Genomic DNA, 22,957 nt, shown 5'->3' with positions numbered 1-22,957 from the left:
AAGTCCCCGATAAGTGGTAGCTATCATTATCATGAGACACTGGATCTTTCTAGCTCTATAAATGTTCTTATCCTCTCCTGTCTGCCCTTGCCTGCTCCAATGGATTGATTTAGCTCAAACTACATATTTAGTATTATGATACTACTTTTATTTTCTTTTAAAATAAATGTTCCAAGTTTTTATTTTTAATATCAACTGGTTAAAATATTTTTATTTTAAAGCTTCATATTTTCTAACATGGCAAAAAAACCCCAAAGATTTAAAATGTCTCTGGAACTCAGTTCATAAACATATGCAACTTTAAAAGCTGAGAGTTAAATCTGAAACATACTGGGGAGAGTAACACGGATGCTATCATATTAAAGGCCTTTGGAAGCAGGCTAGCATAGTTTACACGCCATCGAACCTATTTATAGAGCTGACTCGTTTTTGCAATGTCAACTGTAACATTATACTTATTTTAAGCTTCAGTATCTCAAATATCAGCCTCTACTAGTTGTACAGTTCTCCCTTATTTGATATCAGAGAGCCCAATGGAGCCTTCTGAAGAACCTAGTCAGATTAGCAAAGATAACTTTTTAGAAGTTCCTAATTTATCTGATTCTCTTTCTGAAGATGAAGAAGTTAAAGCTACCTTCAAACCTGGTTTCTCCCCTCAACCTAGTAGACGAGGTTCTGAATCTTCTGAAGATATGTACCTAGACTCTCCACCTCCAGGTGCGAGAAGAGTTTCATTTGCTGACACCTTTGGATTCAATCTTGTGTCTGTCAAAGAATTCGATTGCTGGGATTTACCGAGTGTTTCAACCAATTTTGACTTAAGGAAGGACATTTTCCACACAGAAGAATATGTTTTATCTCCACAATTTGAATTGCCTTCTTCAAAAGAAGATCTCATGCAACAGCTTCAAGTACAGAAAGCGATACTGGAGTCAACTGAGTATCCCCCTGGGTCTACAAGTGTGAAGGGCGTTATTCGAGTTTTGAATATTTCTTTTGAGAAGTTGGTATATGTGAGAATGTCCTTGGATGACTGGCAGACATATTATGACATTTTAGCAGAATATATCCCGAATTCATGTGACGGTGAAACTGACCAGTTCTCCTTTAAGATTTCATTGGTTCCTCCTTATCAAAAAGATGGCAGTAAAGTTGAGTTTTGTATACGTTATGAAACTTCTGTTGGTACATTTTGGTCAAATAATAATGGCACAAATTATATATTGGTTTGTCAAAAGAAAGAACAAGAGCCAGAGCCTGTAAAACAACGGGAAGAAGTTTCTAATAAACAAATAAAAGGCTGCTTAAAGGTAAAATCAAGGTGAGCATATATCTTACATTCTTTACTCTTCATAACCTTAAGGTTTTTTTTATGTCATTCTTTATTTCACATGTTGTAAGAAATAATAGCCATTCTGTTGAAAAATATATTGCTTGTTATATATTAAACAATGGAGCTAGGCTTTAACAAGGTCAATGCTATTCAGGTAATAGCAGTGTGTGATCAGCCCTCCAAATGTGAGGAAAAATATGGGTATAATTTAGTAGATGGAGGGGGGAGTGCAATGTGTATATTGCTTGCCTAATGAGTTATCAATTGCTTAAGTTCAAACCACGGAATCTATATTGTTCACGTGTAAAACTATTTATTTTGTCATTTAAAGTATATTTATTTTCAGTGTTTTTTAAATGTGTATACTGTATTTCAAAACATTTCTGATTACCATCAAACTGTGTTTCAATATGTACCCAGTGTTCAGAAATTTATACACTTCCCCCAAAAGCTGCAACAAACTTCTTAATGACTGATTGAGTGAGTCATACAGGGATGTTTGGAGTGATACATGTTAAGCTAAATCATAAGAGCTGTGACTCTAATTATAAAGTAAGAGAAAGAAAGACGTATGTATATAAGTGATGTATGAATTACACATAAAACTTTATAATTATAACCAAATGTAACATTATGGAACACAAAGTAGGATAATTTAGTAAAAGTAAATGGAGCAGAATAAAAAAAAATGACCCAAATAAAAATAAGGATATTCAGCTTTATAGATTAGAGATTTGGGATGTGAACCCTCATTAGTAACCTTGCTCTCTGGTTAATATGAAAAACAAAGAAAACTGGTATTCAGCTCTCTCTATTGCAGAGATGGCTAATTTCCATGACACTAGCTTAGTAGATAAAACATCCAGGAGGAGAGAGATGCCTCCTGCTTCTCAGAGTGTCCCAATGGGAAAGTCCATGTTGCTCCACGAGCCACAGGTAAATGTTTTGTTATCTTCTGGGAGGTCCATTCTAACTGCAGCTAGACTCAAAGATTCTAGTTACTGTACTAGAAATAGTGTATTAGGATTCAACACATCCAGATTCTAAGTTGAAATAAATGAAAATATAAAGAGTGACATTGGGAAATTTTTAAACTCCTTATGCTTTAATACCTTGACCTATTGTATGGCAATAAATAACTACTAAATGTGTTATTCTAATGCATTAACAAAATATTATATAAGTGGAAGCAATTCAATTGTATGAAATATTTCTGTTTTCATCATCCTTTAAAGTCATGTGAAAGATTGACTTGCTCAACTTTGTGAATTACGCCAACTTTCTTAGTCTAAATAAAACTTTCTCAGATTTTAACTCATGCTATTAAGAGAGATAATATCATAATCTCTACATGTGCTAAAATAATTTAGATATTTACGAAATTACTTAGCAACATATTAGCTATACAGAAAATAAGTTCAATTCTACTTAACCATCTAATTTATATACATAAACATGTACATATTAAATACTTTACAAATAAGATCATCATCAGTGAATATCTAATAAACATGCAGCAAATTGCTCTCTATGTTAGAGAAAAGCAAAATTTAGAAAAGGCACAAACTTACTGTCTGAGTTAATAAAAGAAGCAGTGTTTAACTCAGAGAATTTTTTGTGAGTTAAAGATGCAGTGTTAAAATGACAAGCAATACATGCTGAACTATGGTATAGATAGGGCATTCCTTAGATAGACCAAACTTGACACCAAGAACAAAAATGGGCAACTGATAGGCCCAATCTTCTACCCCAGTCATGATATTATTCGAACTCGTCCTAGTCTAAGATATATATAACCACATATATCCAAACACACATTTGTATTCAGAACAGTCATCATTGGACTCATAGCGGACACCATTCAAGTTTTAATATTGCTTTGGGGAAAAACCTGAGAAGAACTAAACCACAAAATGGTCTAAAGGGCTGTAAAGTTTCCTAATGAGTTATAAAAATGGAAAAAAATCTCTCTCCTTCAAAACCACAAATACATTTTCTGTACTTCTATAACTTAAAAATGACCAACATAATTCAAACCACATTTTGAAAAAACCGGTCACCTCTGGAGGAGGCCTTTTATGCTTAGTTTCAGTCCAACATGAATTTTTACATCTGATTTATATAGCACTCAAAATGGAGTGTATAAAGGAAATCCTGACAGATCCTTAGAACAGCATGTGCCATAATAGAATATTTATACAGCTTTTCCATGATAGAATTTATATGCAATGGGGTTTCAAATATTCCTAAAACTCACACAAGAGAGCATTATCAAATTTCTAAATGAATATTGCAGTTGGATTTCATTGTGAAGAATTTGGGTAGGGAAAAATAGCACACCTTATTAGTGTTATTTTACCAAACGTGTACTTGGCTAAAATAAAAATGAATTAATACTTATTTGATCAAAAAACTTATACCTTCTAAAATATCCTCCTTCCTCCAAAGAGTTATAGAATCTAAATGGGTCTTTTCTGAGCATTTCCACCCTTCCTATGTAGCCTAATTTGGAAGTCATCTCTTTCAGAAGATAAATACAGAACAGAAATGTTTGTGAATTTTTGCTCCAAACATGCATGTGGATTAATAAGAGTGTGTAATATGTCAGAGTTAAAATGAAAAGAAGTCTGTCCTAATGTAGACAATATCATCTAACTTGAATTCTTCTTAATACCAAAGTTAATTTACCATCAGAGTCCTGGAGAGTGTATCTTCTGAAAGTGTCGATAATCCCCTCTAATAAATACAGAGAGATCTGTGGGAACACATTTAGTGAGGTAGGATTTCTGTGATGTCAGTCACCCTGGGCACAATATTTTCTCTATGGAGATTTTTTTCAGGTCAGAGTTTGCAAATCTCCACATTGATGTGGTTGTCCATTTCTTTTTTGATGCTTGTTAATCTACCTACTTTGGATAGAAAGAAATATCTAGAGGGAGAGGAAAGCAGAGTTTATAACTCATAAGCATGTGACTGAGAGTGACCCAAAGGTATTTAATTGCACTGAGAGGCATGCATCATGAGATACTTGATAAGTGTCACCACATATGTGGTACTGGTGCATGTACTAGCTTACTAAGCAGATTTCTGATCTATGTTCCACAGGCTTTATTTCAAAATAACTGACCAAAAGAAATATATGCATTGATATAAATTACATTAAATGGACATAGTTAAATAAGCTAAAGTTGGCTACAGAAGCAGTATAACCTCAAAGTTAAAATTACGGGCTTCAGAGTTAAACATATCTGAGTTTGAGTCCAAGCTCCACCACATATTAGCTGTGTGACCTTGGGCAAGTTAAACTTGGTTTCCTCCTCTGTTAATTGCGAATAACAATAGTACTATCTCCTAAGGGTTATTTGAGAATTCCATAGATAATACATATAAACTTTTGGCACAGTGTCTGACACATAATAAGTTATCAATAAATGGTACCTGATATAAAAAGACAAGACTAACTTTACCTTTAGGTGGATCTGAAAAACCCCAGAAAGGTTCAACCTGCACAAAAGTCCCCCTCCTCTTTCCTCTTACAGTTCCCAAATTTTCAGCTTTGGAGAGCGTTTTCTTTGTCTCTTATAGTATTTTAATCAATAAGCAAAACTAATTGAGTTGTAAATTATCTTGAGATGTGTGTCACCTCCTATCTGGAACATCTTAAAGCTGGAAGAGCTCTTAGTAACTGTTCAAATTTCCACATTTCATAGATTAAAAAATGGAGGACCCGATCAGAAGGAGTAAAAAAGGCATTAATTTTGTCATTGAACAGTCATGTGTATTAATCCCAGTATAAAATATAGACTTAATAGCTATGTGGCTGTGGATATACTACTTTACTTCTCAAAGCCTCAGTTTATTCATCTATAAAATAGGAGTAATTATGCCTAATGTTGTGATGATTAAATTAAAGTAAAATGAGATTATATTTTTAAAAGTTCTGGTAAAGTATTGGCACATATAAAGTAGTCATCAAAAGCCAACTACAATTGCCATCATCATTATCAAATCTTGCTCAGCTGACTAATTTCCTGATTCTTGGACTTGCATTACCTCTCCAGACATCTTAGGTGTTCTTGTTCAGGTTCCAAAACTCATTCAAGTGTTTACCAAGGGCCTGTGTGTCAGGGACTGTGTTGTTAGGACCAGTATCCAATGGAGAAACATGGCTGGAAACATGACTCTTGGAAAATGAGGAGAGGCCACAAGGGAAAATGCCTCACAGGGGCTGAGAGCAGAGAGGGGGAGAAAGGAAACACCAAAACCAAGCTCAGATTCCTTGAGTACAAAATGGAAGCCATGGATAAAAAATGAAAGGAGAATTATTTGTATTACATTTCAGCTTTTCTCCAACATGTCATCTATAACTGATCTTGTGTGCTGGCCAGGAGAGTGAGCCTCTCAGCATCTCCCCTCACCCCCAGCTGCTAAAATGTATGTTCTCAACTGTTGGGTACCCAGACTGACTTCATCTCATTTTTCATTTTATTAAGTGAAACCAATTTATTATTTTAAGCAAAGAAATGGCATGATATAGGTGTTGGATGGTATTTATAACTTGGCCAGGTGAATGCAAATAAATTCCTGAAAGATTCTTAATGCCAAAGGAGAAAACTGATCAGTCTTCAGTTTTTGTACAAGGAATAGAACCAGCCATATGCAAAAATGGGAAAGAGAGAAATACTTTCTAAAGCATGATTTTAAGATTACAGAGAGTTTATCTTTCAGGGTGGTAAAATTGTTAAAATGGGGCCAAGAAAAGCATTGGAAAATGGGGCATAAGATATGGTCATGTTGCGTGTTCCCGTCAGAGCCATTGGATTGTGAAACTTTCTTCATTTACATTTACAGTATAATCTGGGATCCTGGAAATAGTCCAAGAGGTGTAAATAGCCCCATGAGGCCTTTAAGACTTAATGCATTCTATAACTAACTTGTTTTGAGTCTGTACTAATTGTGGAAGCTGGGTCTGTTTAAGGGAGGGACCTCTGGCAAGGCCGTGTGGAAACATAAAACACAGCTGCACAGGACTTGTCAAGGAGACTGTTTGGAAGCTGCCAGCTGGTTGGCAGCAAGGAGCCAACTAGCTTAGAGTTTCCCTGGAAATCTACCAGGGCTTCTTGGCTTCCTGGTTTTGTGAAAATCCGTGCTCCTCTAAGCCTAGACTTGCCCTAGAGTAGTTTTGAATCTTTTCTGAGAGAAGAGGAACAGGAGGGTCTCATCAGTCAGGGTTTCTCTCAAGGTCTACGTTAAGGGAATCACTGTGGATGCCATGCCTCATGTGGATCTTCTGGGAGCTTTAGGAGCCTAACTTCCACACCTGAAGCTATAGAAAGGGAGCCGGGCCCAAGAACTCTGAGCCGATAAAGCTTTGGGCAATAAAAGTATTGTGAATCGAGACACTTAGTTTTTCATCTTTTTTAAACTCTGCTGACTGTGACTCTTGTCCCTCTTTGAAGTTTTTACCTCGAGACCCTAACAGGAATAATGTAAGGGAAGTGACCTCAGGGGCAGATTTCTGAGATGGGCTTCATTGCCCAGCACCCTGTCGAACTTCAAAGATCCTCTGTACCCTGACACTTCACTTTGAAACTGTGCCTGAAATTTATTTATATATGTATGCACGTACATATAATACATATAGATACATTTTTATATATAGCAGGTATATAATATACATATGTATAAAATACAAAGTATATATATGTGTAACTTCTTCTCCTTAAATGCAGACACCTTAGGATGGCATGGGTTATCTCTATCTTACACTTGACTAAGATCAGTTGTACAATGGAGTTTTGACTTTGTGCTGAGACAACGGAAATGGATACTTTTAGGGCTGAGAGCACTATGGTGTACAAGGCAGATTTGAGTACAGAGTTGTGTTAAGGGCTCCTTAGAAGCATGAGGACTCGAGGTCTGGAGTGTGTTTGTGTGTATTTAGGGGGGAGTGGGGAGGTGGATTCCAGAAACAACAAGGCTCAATGGAAATAGCATCAGCTCTAAAGTAGGGCAGATTTGTGCTTTCCTCCTAACTAATCACTAACTGTGCGAACTTCAATTATAATCTGTATCCATTTTATTCAAGTGTGAAATAGGGATAATACTTTCCCCTTGGCAGAGTTGCTATGAGAAACATGTGAGCTAACATATAGAACCATCTATCCCAGTTGTTGACACTTTCTAGATACTCCACATGGCATTGGTGATAAATTCCACATTTTAAAATCTTGTATATGGCTAGTGCTATGCCAAAGATTAACGGAGGAATGCTTTTTTCCCTCATTATCATTCCTGCTACCAGGACCCAGCCTAATACAAATAGTTTCAAAATTAATTATGTGACGGGTTCAATAACCTTTTGGGCATTAACCAGGGAAACTAATATTCATGGCATTGCTTCTATGGGAAAAAACAGTTTCCAAATTCCAGCAACTTCTGGGTTACAAGCAATTTTGGAATATCACCTGTTCATAAGTTGGACGCTATGTTTTGGTTTTTTTTTTTAATGAACTGCGGCCTATTTTTTCTGAAGGTAGTTCTTAAGATGGTTCTTTTGGACTAAATAAGTTGGCTGCACACAATTTCACCTTATCATCCCTGTATACCTGTGAATAGAACATGAAATTGAATTTTATATAATTCTTTTCCTCTAAGAAAATATATTGTACACCACTGCATTTTGGTCATTCCTTTGTTTTAAAGCATTCTCTGGACTCTACCACTATACAAAAAAGAAAAAGCTCCTCAGGACATATCTCTCAAACCTTTTAAGATTTTTATTCTGCTCCCCTAATAACTTTCTTCGGGTAATTGGCATGGTAGAGTTATTATCTATTATATAAATAATAACTGGTTTTGAAGCCTTACTCTTACCATCCTGCTGTTTAAAGATATGACAAATAGAAATAAATTGTTAAATTGGACTGTCATACAGCATTGTTTAGTGACAGAGACCAATTGTACATTAAACAACCTGACTTAGGAAATTTTACTATTTCCTCCCCCTTGTGTTACTCTGGAAATTGTTTGTCTATGTTGTACATCAGTGCTGTTCAAGTCACAACTAGAAATAGAATTCTAACATCATAAGATAATTATTGTCCTATGCATATATGTGGATTTGAATTTTATTTTCCTCTTTTAAAATTTGCAGTAGTAAAAAAGATCAAAGTATCCCTAAATTTATATTTATAAAGCATGCCAAATAATACCTACTTTTTCTAATTAAGTGAAACAGATTTTATCATCCATTTAACACTGATGGTATTCTGGCTTGTTTTACAGAATTAAGCCATGATACAACCCTAACCTTTTGACTCTAAATCTATAAGAGAAATCCCAGGGTGATCTTCATTCTTAAAAATTACTGTGGATGTCTTCACACAATTACAGTTCCCACTGAATTGCTCAGGTAAATTTCAGCTTCATAAGCCGTATATGGAATGAAACCAGGCAAAATTCTCACATTTTGTTAATATCTCCTTTGGAGGACTAATGTTTATATAAATAATTTTATAATATATTGTTACAACTTAAATCTTTTGAGTATTTGCCAATAGAAAAATTGCACAGATTTTTCACAGCCAGGTGAGGCAGAAAAAAAAAATCTTCACATATAATCTTAGGTAGATGTATGAGACTATCATGTTTAGTGTAAATAAAACTATAATATTTGTTTCCAAGGTTAATATAGCTTTGATTTCCGAACAGTTTTCATTGAGTTGTATTGTGGAAGAGACCTTTTAACTCTATCCTTTGCTTTCTGATAGAATTAGTCTGAAAACTGCCCAAGCCATATGATTGTATATTCTCTTCTTGATCATCTCTTGGGATTTTGTGTCCTTAGGTAATATATTCCATCAGGAAATTCTGTCTTTACGTGGCCATTCACATTGTTCTGTCTTTAATCTTGTCATTAGTTTGTTCTGATTCTCAGTTGAATTCAATGTGGGAGTCTCTATTCTTATAATTAAGCAGAATTATATTGTTTCTGTGACTGATTTCTGTTTTCCATGTCAAATAACCTCTGTAACTTTAGATTTTTCCCCTGAGGTCCAAACTAGTAAACTAATAAACTAGTCTGTAGTATTTTAATGCAAAAGTCAGAGAAGAAACTCATCACCAACTGGATTTTCTTAAGGAGTGAGTGGTAGCGCAGTTGTGAGAACCATGTGTTGCCAGGACTGATGTATCAGGGGCAGCCCAATAGGCTAATAGCAGACTAGCTAAGGAGCTCTCCCAATCCTGCTGTCTTTAGCTTTGAACACTGGAGGTATTATTATTATTACTGTACTTCTCATGGGAGTCAGAGCAAGGAAGGAAACTTTATTTTACAAAATTACAAAGTTTAAGGCATTTCAGAAGATCACTCAGTTTATTTCTCAATCCTACATAAAAAGGTAGCTGTATTAGAATTTTTGAAACCCTCTTACACAAATAATGAATAATTAAGAATAATAGTTACACTGTTTTCTAGATATCTAATTTTTTAATAAAATGTAACTCAAGAATGTAATTGCATAATATATTGAAAAGGAATTTTGAATAGATTTGTCAAAATCAAACGTAATATAGACCAGCTGAAATTTAAATTGATTGTAACTGTATCCTTTTGTAGAAAGGTTGATACAATGCCTACAAGAATTCATTTGAATATATGTTACATTTATTTTGTATTTTATCCTCTGTGTGTGTGTACAATTTTAATTAAAAGTTATTTGCTATAGTCAATGAATATGTGCAGAGGACAGGTACGGTCAATCTAGTTGATAATTTATTTAGTAAATTGAACATAGGGAGCAGTATAAGTAATACTGTCCATCTACATTCAAATTATCCTTGATGCATTGCTTTTTTTGTGGAAAAAATACACACACACATATGTATATGTGAGCTTTTCACTTAAACCTTGTTTCTTTCGTGTGTGTGTAATATATATAGTAAAGATACTCTTCAGGTAGTTCATATGTTTTCTAGTATTTCATATTTTCTATATTAGTAATATCTCATTCCAAGCTAACTTTGCCAAATAAGTTAAGTTTTAGACAATGCTAGTTATATGAGCATTCAAGACATTTGTTTACAAATCTCGTAAAACTCATGTAGTCCCACAGGAACTATTGTTGACTTATCCATATTACGGGACTTGCTTTTGCCCTTTCATTGTTTGTTATGCTTCCTTTAAATTACCAGTATTTCTGGCAGCATTTTCCCCTGGAGTAGCTATTCCTAGGGTACAAAATAAAACAACTTTCCTCAAATGAAAGAGATGCTGTTTGCTGTGTTTGCATCTGATGCAATTTATTTATAGGCAAGGAAATTAACATTTAGCAAAAGACTTACTGTTTATGAGATATTTTTATGGTTGGAAGGAAGAGTAATTTGCCATATGGCCCTCTATATCTGCTTGGGCGGGATGTTTACAATGGTGACCTTTTCCTGCAGTTAAAAAAAACTCTGTGTGCCACCTTCACAACTGGACTGCAAGTTCCTTGAGGTCAGGAACAGTGTATTCATATAAGCGTATTCTCCATGGCAACTAACACAGGGCTTTGCATATAAAAAGCTCTGAAAAAAATACTTATTAAAGGCAAATGGTTTTCTCATTGATAACCCTTAGGCTTGGTAAAATCTAAAAGTACCTTCTGAATAATTAAAGAATGAATTATGCTTATTATAGTTTTAATGAAGAATGCTTTTATTGTTTTCACAATCTTTAAAAATCAGATGCCTTCTGGTCATCTCCATCTGGATATCCAGGTGGCAAATTAATTCCCTTATGTCCCAAACCAAAGTTATCTTTTCCCTCCCATGGTAATTTCTCTGCCTTTAGTCTCTATTTTGTTTAAAGTCATAGTCATCATTCCTATCGTGCAAATAAGAAACTTCCACATAATGACTGATTTCTCTTTTGCCAACTCCTATTAATTCTACACCCTGATTATAGTCTATGGCCATAGAGGTAATGATTGCTCATTTGAAGAAAAATAAAAATTATTTTCAAAATTAAGAATAGAATAGAATATTCAAAGCTGTATTTACATATTATAAAAACAGCCGATAAAGGAGAAGTTTATCTCTGTGATAAGAGATATATTTGTTATCTAAATTGACTCAAAATTAAATATGGAATTGAACACATTAACCCTTATAACATTTATGGACAGTCTAAATTCAGATGATTACTTTCAGTTACCAAGGTATCAATGAAAGATCAAATTGAGAAATAAATTAATATAGTCTACTAAAGATATTCTCATTATTGTCTTTTCTTCTTTCCTATGTTTTCTAAAGAGCTAATCCATTGAGTCAACACAATGTTAATTTTCAGTAATGTCAAATAATCTTAGCATCTCAAATAAAAGAAATAGTCATTAAGTAGCCTTTGACTGCCTTCGTACCACGATCCAGACCAGTGGTACTAGAGTCAGAAAAATTCAACAGGCTGAAAGCCAAAAGAAGAAAGGCAGATATTGTATGTCCACTGATCAGAAATGAGTCATTCATTCTTTCTTCTTGCCAGGGCCAGTACTCCTGTTAGTGCTGCTGCTGCTCCTGTGGCGCTCACTGATTCCGATACCTGTGGATTCTGAGCGTGGCTGTTGTCCTGTCTGCTGTGTACCTTTACCTGTGTAGATTCCTCCTGTGTACCTAAACCTGAACACTATTATATACCACTGTCATCTGTCTTGAGATTGTGGAGTCTTGGTCTTCCCCTACATGAAACCACAAAAATAAAGACAATTAAAGAGGAATAATGCAATGCATCTAAATGTTTAAGCTTAAAACCTACAAAAAGGTAGTGTGATGAATCAGCTATGCTCTGTTGAGTACTATTTTTAAAAATATTTCAGATTTAAAGAAAAGTTACAGGAAGAATATGAAGACTTCTTATACTCCTGCATACAAATGTTTTAAAACTGTATAACAGACGAGTCGAGTTGCGTTGATCCTTATAGGCAAAAGCTTTTCCCTTTGAAAAATTTAAGCAGTGGTAATTTTCTAGTTTGTAGCTAATTGCCGATTTTGCAGAATATAAAATATATGTAAAATGTTTTGTGAAAATATTAACAAACTCAAATGGAAATAGTACTGTTATCATCAGGCATATTATAGTGCTTTTAAAACTTTAAAAATAACATTATTTTCTTTTTATGACATAAGATGAAACAAATATATATTTTTAGGAAATTAGCATAAATAATTATATTTTTATACGGCAAAAATAATAGTATACCCTATCTATAATGATATATCAATTAACTCTTACATCATCACCCTCAACTAATGTCTCATAGTTTTCATTAGGAGTTTTAGTATAATTTTCCTAATATCCTAAAGGACACTATTGTACAAAACCTAAAGTCTCCACGCAAAATACAAATATATTATTGAGGTAGTTCATGCATGGCATTTGTAAATAGTTATTTTTCACTTTCTCAGAAGTATTTCAATGAAATTAGCTTAAAATTAAAGTTTTATCATTTACATTTGTTGTTTTCCCTTTAACTTTCAATATACCGATGTGCCTAGTTTCCCACTGAAAATGTTACTTAGGAGACAATTGAACATTTTCTGGGGAGGGCTTAGCCATGGACTGAGTAATCTGGAGGGATATTTTTTAGTGTGATAGAATATACTTGTCTATGATGATTGTAACCTCTAAGGAAATTAATTTTTTGGAAACCTTTTTCAAAATTGTGTTGGTGTGATTATAAGGGTCAATTGTGTGTGTGTGTGTGCGTGTGTGTGTATTTCTCCAATTCCTGGAAAATTTCTTGACCACTTATGGTAATTTTGGACCAATTTCCTTTCATTCTTCTAATTTTGTGTCTGAGGATCTGCAACATTTGTTAGAACTTGGCTATAAAACCAGGTGGGACTCTCATCTCATGGATGGACTATAGCCTATCGACAACTCTAATTCTGATATTTTACTACTTTAATAAATTAGCTTGTATAAACTTAAAGAATGTATGTTTTAAATCTATTATTATTTCTTAAGTTATAGAAAATTATCTCCCATTATATCACCTTTATAAGCAAGGCCAGTCCCATTTCACAAAGGAGAAATTTAGGCAAAAAGGGCTTATTTGATCAAGTCCAGGAAATATAGAAGATTTTTGTGATATAAGGTTTGTGATATAAGGTCTCTAATTCCCTATGGCTCTGAACCGTAGTACCTCTTTATTCATAAAGAAATTGTGGAGTTCTTATTTTAGGTGGAATTCTCCTACGTAGCTTCTATCTTCAAGCATTCATTTGGTTAGGGGATAATATTTATATACAGTAGAAGTTAGTTATCAACATAGCGTGTGCCAAATGGAATGCCACATACTCAGAGGAGATCACAGGAGATACAGAGCAACAGGCATTAGAGAAATGATGGTACTGCAGGATGCTCTGATTAGGAGCAGCATTACAGAGGAATTGAACTTGACTTTGAAATAGAGAAGGGGCAGAAGAGCATTTACATAGAGTAAAAAATATTTGTGGAAATGGCAGTGAAAAAGACAAATTGGAGGTTTTATTAGTCAATCAGACTGCCTGGAATGGAAAGATTTGTGGGAGTCAAGCTTGGAAACCAGAGCTGAAAAATAATTGTACAGTCTTGCCAGTAACTTTAGTCTCTATGCTCATGGACAAAGTAGTATTTTAGTTATATTAATCCAGAAAGAGCATGCAGGGTAAATTAAAGTGGAGAGCAAAGTATGAACCAGGTGGCTAACTGCAAGGATATTGATGTAATTGCAAATGTTGAGTACAATTTCCCAGTGTTTTTATCACAAGATGCTTTCCATTAATGATGTTATATGAAAGATTCTTCATTGCCCTGAAAAACTGCTCATCGCGTTTATGAATATCATTATACTTAGGATTGTGTTTGAGATGTGTTGTGGATTAAATGTTCATAACCACTTTTTACTTTCTGTCTCTATATGTTGGGATGTTTAAAACAGGTTTTATCCTTTTTTCATGGTCAATAACAATTATTTAATTTTGCTGTGTCATCTTTAACATAAATAAGCAGATATGTATTAAGGCACAGATATTTAAATATTTCTATACTTATTTCACAGTGATTCATTTTACAGCTCTGATCATACTTAGGAAAAAATTCTTTTTTTTAATTAGTTTAGTCAAATTCTTCCTTCAAAATCTAAGGTTTTGTTTTAACTTACTGAAAAAGATTAGTCCAGGCATCTCAATCTTTATCTCCTTGGGTGGATACACTGGATGGATACATACAGTAGTATGGTTTCTTCTATAAGACCAATTACCTCAAGATTGAGAGGGTATGGGTCTTGGTTGACATGAAAGAAAAAAATCATTAAAATATCAGTAGCAGAGCTCTTACTAGGCCCTTCAGCTTGTGAATTGACAGGGAGTTAAAAAAATCAGTGACTGGAAGAAATGAATAAAGGACCTTCATGCATTGAACAAATATTTATTGAACATGTACTATGTGTCAGGTATTGTTTTAAGCACTGGGGATACAACAGCAAAAAACTGACAATCCCTGTCCTCGTGTAGCTTGCGTTTGAATGGAGGGAAAACTAGTAAGTAATAAACATAAAGAATAAGTAAGTTATTTAGAAGATGATAAATGCAATTGAGAATATAAAATGCAGAGCAGCATAAGAAGAACAAGGAGTCAAGGTTGCACTTCATTTAGAAGGTGACAATTGGTGAGACACTTGAAGAGAGTCGGTCATGAAGAAATCTAGAGGAAGAGAGTTCCATGCTGAATGAAGCTACCAGTACAAATATTCTAAGTAAGTTCAAGTGAAGGCCCTTCCCCTTCTCTTTGCATTGAGCTCTCATGCTCAAATCTCCTATCGCCTCTTGGACTTATTTCCCAGAAGACCAGTCACTACCCACAAGGTCTCTGAGAGAAAGGAGGAGTGCAGAAAAAGCTCAGATGAGAGAGTGCAATCAGCAGTTTGTCCTTGACACCAAACTCTTTTAGGGTCCCTGTCTCCTTTCTCTGGCTGCTTTCTGGCTACCCAGATCCCCATATCCTATCTTTTAGGTCTACCTTTTGCACTGAAGGACACATGTACAATTTTGTTTTAGTGAAGGTGTAGCTGGGCTATAGTTAATCTAATCAAAGAAGAAACTCTGCATTTGAGTTATCTTAAAAAGCATGACACAATTGTATCTACCATTTTTATTTGCAAAATGTTTTGATTACCTTGAATGTAGAATATTAGTGTTGTACTATTGGATAAGTCTAATTGGTACTTGTAAGAATAAAACATTTTTCATAAAATCAACACTATATACATATAAATTAAGCAAACCATTGGAAAATGATGATTCTGAAAGACAGCAAATGTAATCTTGCAAGTGCCTTCACTTATTATCAAATCAGGAAAAAAGAAGACCAGAATACATGTGGTTACGGTATTTTTATATGAAACGTTCTCTTCCATAGGATAAACTCCAAACACATTAAACTATCAGCATTATTCACAAACTTATGGTTAAACCAGTAAATTGCACATTCTGCCTTTTTCAATAACTGTCACCTCATCTCCGTTATGTTCACCTCAGGACTCTATTTCTTTTATGGGATCTAACCTACTAGTGTCCTTGACAACACACTTTATGGTGCTTGCATTTACAATAATAGTTGGGCAATTTGCCACATAGTGCAACTGGAAAATATTTTACTAGCCCAGGTCTAAATCTTCACAAACACCATCAATTTTATAATGAGCAATACAGTTGTTAACTTAGAAATGATGAATGTCTCTTATCCTAAATGGCATCTAGGTTGCCTTTTGGTTAAAAAAATTTTAATTCACTGAAGTATGGATAGGTAATACCCTTGATGAATGAAAATTAATTGCTTTATAGAACGAACAAAGCAGAAGTACAATCCACATAAAAGTTATATTAAAACTCGGCTGTTTGATAAGGTATACCCTCTCCTCCCCTCCCTCAAGGAAAATCTTAATAGAGTGTTTTTATTGAAGGACCTAGTTTCACACTAACCATACCTTCATGCAGTAAAAGCTAGTGTAGAACAGTACTGTAACCAGGGTTTCTCAAAGTGGGCTGCACATAGGAAAGGGAAAAATAAGACACTTATATCCAGATCCCACTACAAAGACTCCAATTTAATCACTCTGGGCTGGGCTCCAGGCTTAGGTATTTTTTTAAAAGCTCCCCAGGTGATTCTGATGTGTCCAAGGGCTGAGAAGGACCGGCATAAACATAGGTGTTCTGAGCTATAATTTTTTTAAATTGAAAATCATTTAGTTTCAGTATCTACAAAAGAATAATACTATTTAAACAGAGGAAAATTATTAAATCTAAATGAAATAACACTTTTACAAATACGGGATGAGAGATTTTTAGCAACAGTAGCAACATTAAGGACTGTGTGGACATTGAGATACAAAAGATGAGCTTTATGAATAAGGCATTTTTTTAAAGATCTTTTGCCCCTGTGATGACTTGGGGAAGAGGAATGAGCACAACTAAACAGCATGGTAAAGTTAATTTCCATTTAGAATGGAGTAAACTTTTTAGAAAGTATTTATTTTTCCTTTTAAAAAATATTTATTTTATGATTCAGAAGATCAAACTTTTCAATACAATCTTTAAATCTTATTGCAGGATCTGACCTTCCTCTAGTCTGATCTCTCTTTACAAGCTCATGTGTATATGCTGTTGCTATTGCCTTCCCTGGCCACCTTCTTTCCCTGAGTTTGGGCTAGCTTTCTTATTTTCTTCTGTAGGACTCCATGCTTCCCCAATCATGAAAGTACAACTGTGATTTTAAACTTCTGGTTTGCATTTATCCTTCTTTAGACTGTAAACCTTATGAAGGCAGAGTTTGTTTAATCTTGGCTTGTGCTCATGGTTTAACTTCTAGCATGATGCCTAGCACATATTAAATATTTGTTGAATAAATATACATTGAATTTTGTCCAACATTGTTCTGAATTAGCATGGTGTCCAGTAGAAGGACTGAGTTCTTTTAAGCCCACTTGATAGCAGTGTTCTTCAGAGTGTTGACTGTAGTCTTGTGTTGCCTTGTTAAAAGTGTGGCAGAGATCCCCCTCTGTAAGAATGTAACTGCATCTCAGCAGAATTCGGCTCTTGTCCCTGACTAGTCTGTGGTCCAACTTTAGTCACCTGCTCCTTGCCTTTGGTTTCCATCTGGTTCTCAACTTATCCTCCCCCAGTACTGTTTGCTCTTGTACTAATCTCCAACCAAAGTCTATTTTAGTGAGCTCTTCTCACTTCACCTTATTAGGATTTCCTGGTAATGAACTTTGTTCTGTTTAATCAGGGATCCAAAAGCCTTCAACCGGGAAAGCCATCTTGGCACCGATGAGCTCTTCCCTGCCTACTCCATCGCTTTCAGTGGTAGGCTCCAGAGAAAATAAGATGGTGTTTGTACTATAACCTTCTAGAATCAGTTCGACTTCTTTTCTTGAATCTATATGTTCATTTGCATCATCTCTGAATCCACTTACATCTGCTCCAGTCTAGAACCTGGGTTAGGACCAATAACTGGTGGATGTTTTCTATCATTTAGTATTGAAATTAACATGAGCATGAATGTGAAGTGTAATTAGCTGTGTGTGATAATTATGTTAATAAAGACTGTTTATGCTAATAATAATATTGCCTCCTATTTAAAGAATTTTAATCAAATAAATCTTTGTAGATCTATTTAAGGTAGCAAAGACCTTAAAGCTAACTTAAAAATTTTATTTCTTAGACATCATCCAAATTAAAAACTTTTGCACTTCAAAAGACACAATCAAGAAATTGAAAAGACAACCAACAGAATAGCAGAAAATATTTACAAATCATATATCTGATAAGTGACATATCCAGAAGAATTCTTACAACTCAATAATAAAACGACAAATATCCCAATTTAAAAATGGGAAAAAGATTTGAGTAGACATTTCTCCAAAGAAGATGTATTAATGACCAATAAACACATAAAAAAGTATTCAACATCATTAGTCACTAGAAAAATACAAATCAAAACTACAGAGAAGTGTCATTTCACACCCACTAAAATGACCATAATCAATAAGACAGATAATAACAGGTGTTGACGAGGATGTGGAGAAATTGAAATTATAGAATTACCATAAACCCAGCAATTTCACTTCTAGGTATCTGTCCAAGGGAAAAAAAACATACGTCCACACGAATACTCGCATGTGAATATTAATGGCAGCACTATCCACAAGACCCAAAAGGTGGAAACAACTCAAAGGTGCATCAACTGGTGAACGGATAAACAAAGTGTGGTGTGTCTATACAATGGAATACTATTCAACAATAAAAAGGAAGTACTGATACATGGTACAACATTGATTAACCTGAAAAACATTACGCTCGGTGAAAGAAGCCAGACACAAAAGAGCACATATTGCATGATTCCCTGTACAGGTATATGAAATGTCCAGAAAAGGCAAATAAATAGAGACAGAAAGATTAGCAGGTGTCTAGGACTCGGGGTGGGAATAAGTTGCGACTCTAATGGGCATGAGATTTCTTTTTGGGGTGCTGGAAGTGTTCTAAAATCAGATTTTGGTGATGGTTGCACAACTCTATCAATACACTAAATATACTAAAAGTCATTGAATTGAATACTTAAAACAAATGGATTTTGTTTATGTAAATTACACTTTAATAAAGCTGTTAACTTAGAAAATTATAATACTGAGTTTGCATGGGGACATAAGTATTTTATGATAAGCAGATAAACACTTTGGTATACCCATACAGAGTTTAGAGTTATGAAGTTTATAAGTTTAGAACTAAGGGTCTGTTTTTCCTGAAATTTAGTATAAAAATACTTGTGAAAGATTGTATTGTATTTTAGGTGAGACTAGAGTAATAAAGTGGCAAGAAAATGAATAAAGGTAGCAGGTAAAGTCCCAGATGAAAAGTTATATTATAACCTATTTCCCATACATGGTATGTGGAAAAAGCTTCAAGAGATACTAGAGTACCTTTCCATGAATTCTGTAGCTGATTCTGCTGCAGGAATAAGGAATATAAGTTTGATCCCCTTCTTCATAGTATGTTAATTCAAACATTGAAGCACTTTCACTCTATAACGTCTTCATATTGTTTCAATAGGGAATGTGGGTATTAACTTCATCTTTTTGTATAAGTGAAAAACGCTGACATAATAATATTAGCGAATAGTTATTGATTACTTGCTGTATGCCAGACACTGAGTCATTTAAATCCATTTCCTCATTTAACGTGTTACGTTGATACGAATACTTACTCTTCTTAGTTGGTTTAATTGCACTATTTTTCTTCCGATGTTCTCTCTCTTGGGTCTTTCTCTGCTCTCCTTTTCTTTTCTGTGCTCCACTACTCTTTCCCACCCACCTTCAGTCCAAATTATTCAACTGCTGGTTATACTATTCATGTTTCAGAGTTTTAATTTTAAAAACAAGTACTTTGTTCATGTTGCTCTGCCTTTGGCTAATTTGACATTGGAGGAAAATATCAAATCAGATTTTTGTGCTGAATTTTGAGTGATTTAGTCAAAGTGTTCAAGTGGTTTGCATATGTAAACGTGCCTTAAATCAAAGAAACACAGGCTGAAGGGGAGGCGGTCTTCAAATGTAAAGTGGTAGATTCCACACGAATATAGAATCTTTTGTGAAGAAATCTGCAACAGAAGATGGAAGAAAGAAAATAGTTCACAAAGGTGTGGGTGAAGGGCTGGCAAAGAAAATATGTAACACAAAATGTGGACATTTGTGAGGTATGCCTCAGTGCATTGCATTAATGATTTGCATATTAAGAAGTCACGAGTCTTCACATTAATGAATCCCTAACTAGTGTCTGACACAATAGACTGAAACGTCCCTGGAGGAGTCATTATGGCCTATCATGTCAATGATCCGCATATTAATGACTCTCTTACATGCTCATCAACAGGTAGCCTAATAGGTTTCCATTGAGTTCTTTTTCATTTGCTTTTTAAAATGCATCCCTCTCCTCTCTTCCTTTTGTAATACTATTGTGAAGAATTGACAAAAAGGTGCATTAAGATGATTTTAATGTGTGACGTAAGTTCACAAAAGCATTAAATTAAGAAATAATGCTTTAAGACTTACTGAGCCTGCCTAGAAAACTTTTCAAATGCAGTTAAATACAAACCCAGTTTGATAATTAGGGTTCTTATTTGGATTTTAACACAAACCATCCAACCCAATTTACCATATTTCTCTTTTCCCTGATATACCAATTTATGCTGTGATTAGCATAAGTAGAAGAGCTAGACTGAAAATATGTTTGTGAAACTGAATTGATTGAAAATGGAAATTAATTCTAACAGATTTCATATCATAGAGGTTACTAAACACTTAATAAAACTAAAAAGCAGTGGCTGATAGTATAAAAAAATAAAAAATACAGAGGAAATGTTAGACATATATTAATTGCACGGCAATAAAGAAATGGTCCCAGGATCCGAAAAAATGACTCTATAACTTTTAAATTTAACATTTACTTAAAAGTAGTCACAGGAAGACACTGAGTATCTTAACATTTCTAACTTGCATTGGCATGTCTTGACTTTCGTTGGTCCCAATTATAATATTTAAGATATCTAGTGATTTTTTACAAACATAAAACCTGCGACCTCCTAAATGAAATACTGATGAATTGCTCTTCCAGTATTTTTATTGAATTATTCACCATTTCATCTGTTTTACTCTCCAAATGAAAGGAAGAGTATTGATATAAGCTTGAAATTCTTTGTCAAGAGACAGGAATGGGACAAAAGCTGAGTAAAAAGTTGAAGCTTGGCACTTTGTTCCCCTTAAGAAATTACAAAATGAACAACCACATGCAAACATCAGTGTCTTGAGGAACAATAGAGGACACGGCTGCTCAGCGGAGTGGCTGCAGGCTGGTGCTCTGGCCTCACACCTGCCACCCTCAGTTGGGCAACAGATAATTCTTCTGAGAGGTGTCGCTTGTGAATGATTTGATTTCAAAATCTGGAAGTCTCATATCCCTTTTTATTTGCTCCCTCTCCTAACCCTTTCAAACATAACCCTTCTAAACACATACTGGGAATATCAATTTACATTTTATTTATTTAATTTTTTTGTGTGAGGAAGATTGGCCCTGAGCCAATATCTGCTGCCAGTCTTCCTCTTTTTGGTTGAGGAAGATTGCCACTGAGCTAACATCTGTACCACTCTTCCTCAGTTTTTTTGTACGTAGGATGCTACTACAGCGTGGCTTGATGAACAGTGCGTAAGTCTGTGCCAGGGATCTGAATCCACGAACTCCAGACCGCTGAAGTGGAGCCCATGAATTTACCTAACCACTATGCCTCTGGGGTGGCCCCTGATTTTACATTTTAAATTACTTTTCAAGGAGAGTTTTCAAAACGATCTGTAACAAAAATGCTGTAGAACTTGGATGTCAAAGCTTAGTATTTAACAAACCAAATCACTTAGGTGATACTTACATGTAGATTCCAGAGAGAAAACATGTTTCATCAAGATTTCTTTAACTTCAGTAAGCTGGCTCAGTAGTCATGACTCTGTGATAATGAAATTTTACACAACCACAGACAAATCAATATTATTATGAAGAAAGTAATGCCTGAAAGCTACTATCCTTAGAAAAAAATAGACATAACAATACTCTGATAATGTTTGAAAGAGGGAGGCAATATAAGGCTCTTAGCAATCCCTTTACAGAGGAATTGTGAAGAATGAGAATGAATGTCAGACTTTTGAGGTAGCAAGACTCTCAGCTGGACAGTCGCTACTTTCTTCTCACCCACCTGCCCCACAGGTGACAATTACTTCCTTTAAGAACTCACGTAAAATAAGGACTTCAGGTCGATAAGTTGAAGAAATCTTTTCCTGATATCTCTCTGATATATATTCTTTAGTTTTTCCAGTATCTGTAACTTAAAAACATTTACATTTCTCTCTTGATAGAATGTAATTGGCAGGCTGTGGCAGAGAATTCCCTTGGGCCAGGTTTACCTATAAGTCTTCTACTTAGAGTTCACGGATTCCGCTTGTAATTATGTCTCCCAAAGTAACCTACAATTTCTTTTTGGTTTACACTTGGGCCTCCAAGATTCTACTTAATTATGCACTAGATCCTCACAATTTAGTGCCCCTTTAGAAAGTACACATCTCTATAAAATTGCACACGGCGCCCAGATTCAATCACAAAATTAAATCTAAATAGTCTTTTCCTCCCTGATTCCTGTGGGATGGGATGAGCGAAAAAAAATAGTGCCACCACTTTGACATGACCAAGTAGATGTGAATGGGCAATGCTTGGTAGGAAATAAAGAGTTAGGAAATGAAAAAACTTTGGAAAAGTAACTTACCAAAGGATTCTTCAACAAGGCTGTGTTTTTCAGTTGCTTCCTTCTCTGCTACTGAAATTTCCTGCCTCAAGAAGGCACAGAAACATTGTTTTCAGTACATTTTCAAGATCAAGCACTGAGGCAATGGGCAACACTCTAATTTAGAAATAGAAATAGAGAAAATTTTTCAGAACGTAGTAATTCAGTTGTATGGAAAACAGGAAAATGACTCAATAAAACCATCTATTGCTAAGGTCGTGGTATGT

At 34.8% G+C, this 22,957-nt stretch overlaps 1 protein-coding gene and 1 long non-coding RNA gene across 3 annotated transcripts in view; both read left to right on the top strand.

Annotated features, from left to right (window-relative positions):
* The first annotated feature begins 419 nt into the window (after positions 1-419).
* The window catches only part of PPP1R3A (protein phosphatase 1 regulatory subunit 3A), a 39,084-nt gene continuing 16,546 nt past the window's right edge, over positions 420-22,957 (top strand). Inside the window, exon 1 of the mRNA XM_014838199.3 lies at positions 420-1,321. Within this exon, the coding sequence (XP_014693685.2) occupies positions 534-1,321 (788 nt within the window). The 5' untranslated portion in view covers positions 420-533. The remainder of the gene's footprint in view (positions 1,322-22,957) is intronic.
* Positions 1,329-13,304, top strand: LOC139045529 (uncharacterized). 2 transcript variants are annotated; one of them, XR_011504037.1, is made up of 2 exons: positions 1,329-2,269; positions 11,859-13,304. It is a non-coding gene; the product is annotated as an uncharacterized lncRNA (long non-coding RNA). The 2 variants fall into 2 exon arrangements; XR_011504038.1 differs by lacking the exon at positions 1,329-2,269 and adding an exon at positions 2,276-8,747.

The sequence above is a fragment of the Equus asinus genome, chromosome 1 (assembly GCF_041296235.1).
Source record: "Equus asinus isolate D_3611 breed Donkey chromosome 1, EquAss-T2T_v2, whole genome shotgun sequence".
In the NCBI taxonomy this organism is placed as follows: domain Eukaryota; kingdom Metazoa; phylum Chordata; class Mammalia; order Perissodactyla; family Equidae; genus Equus; species Equus asinus.
The sequence above is the reverse complement of the archived record's forward strand: the minus strand, read 5'-3'. Positions and strand labels throughout refer to the sequence as shown.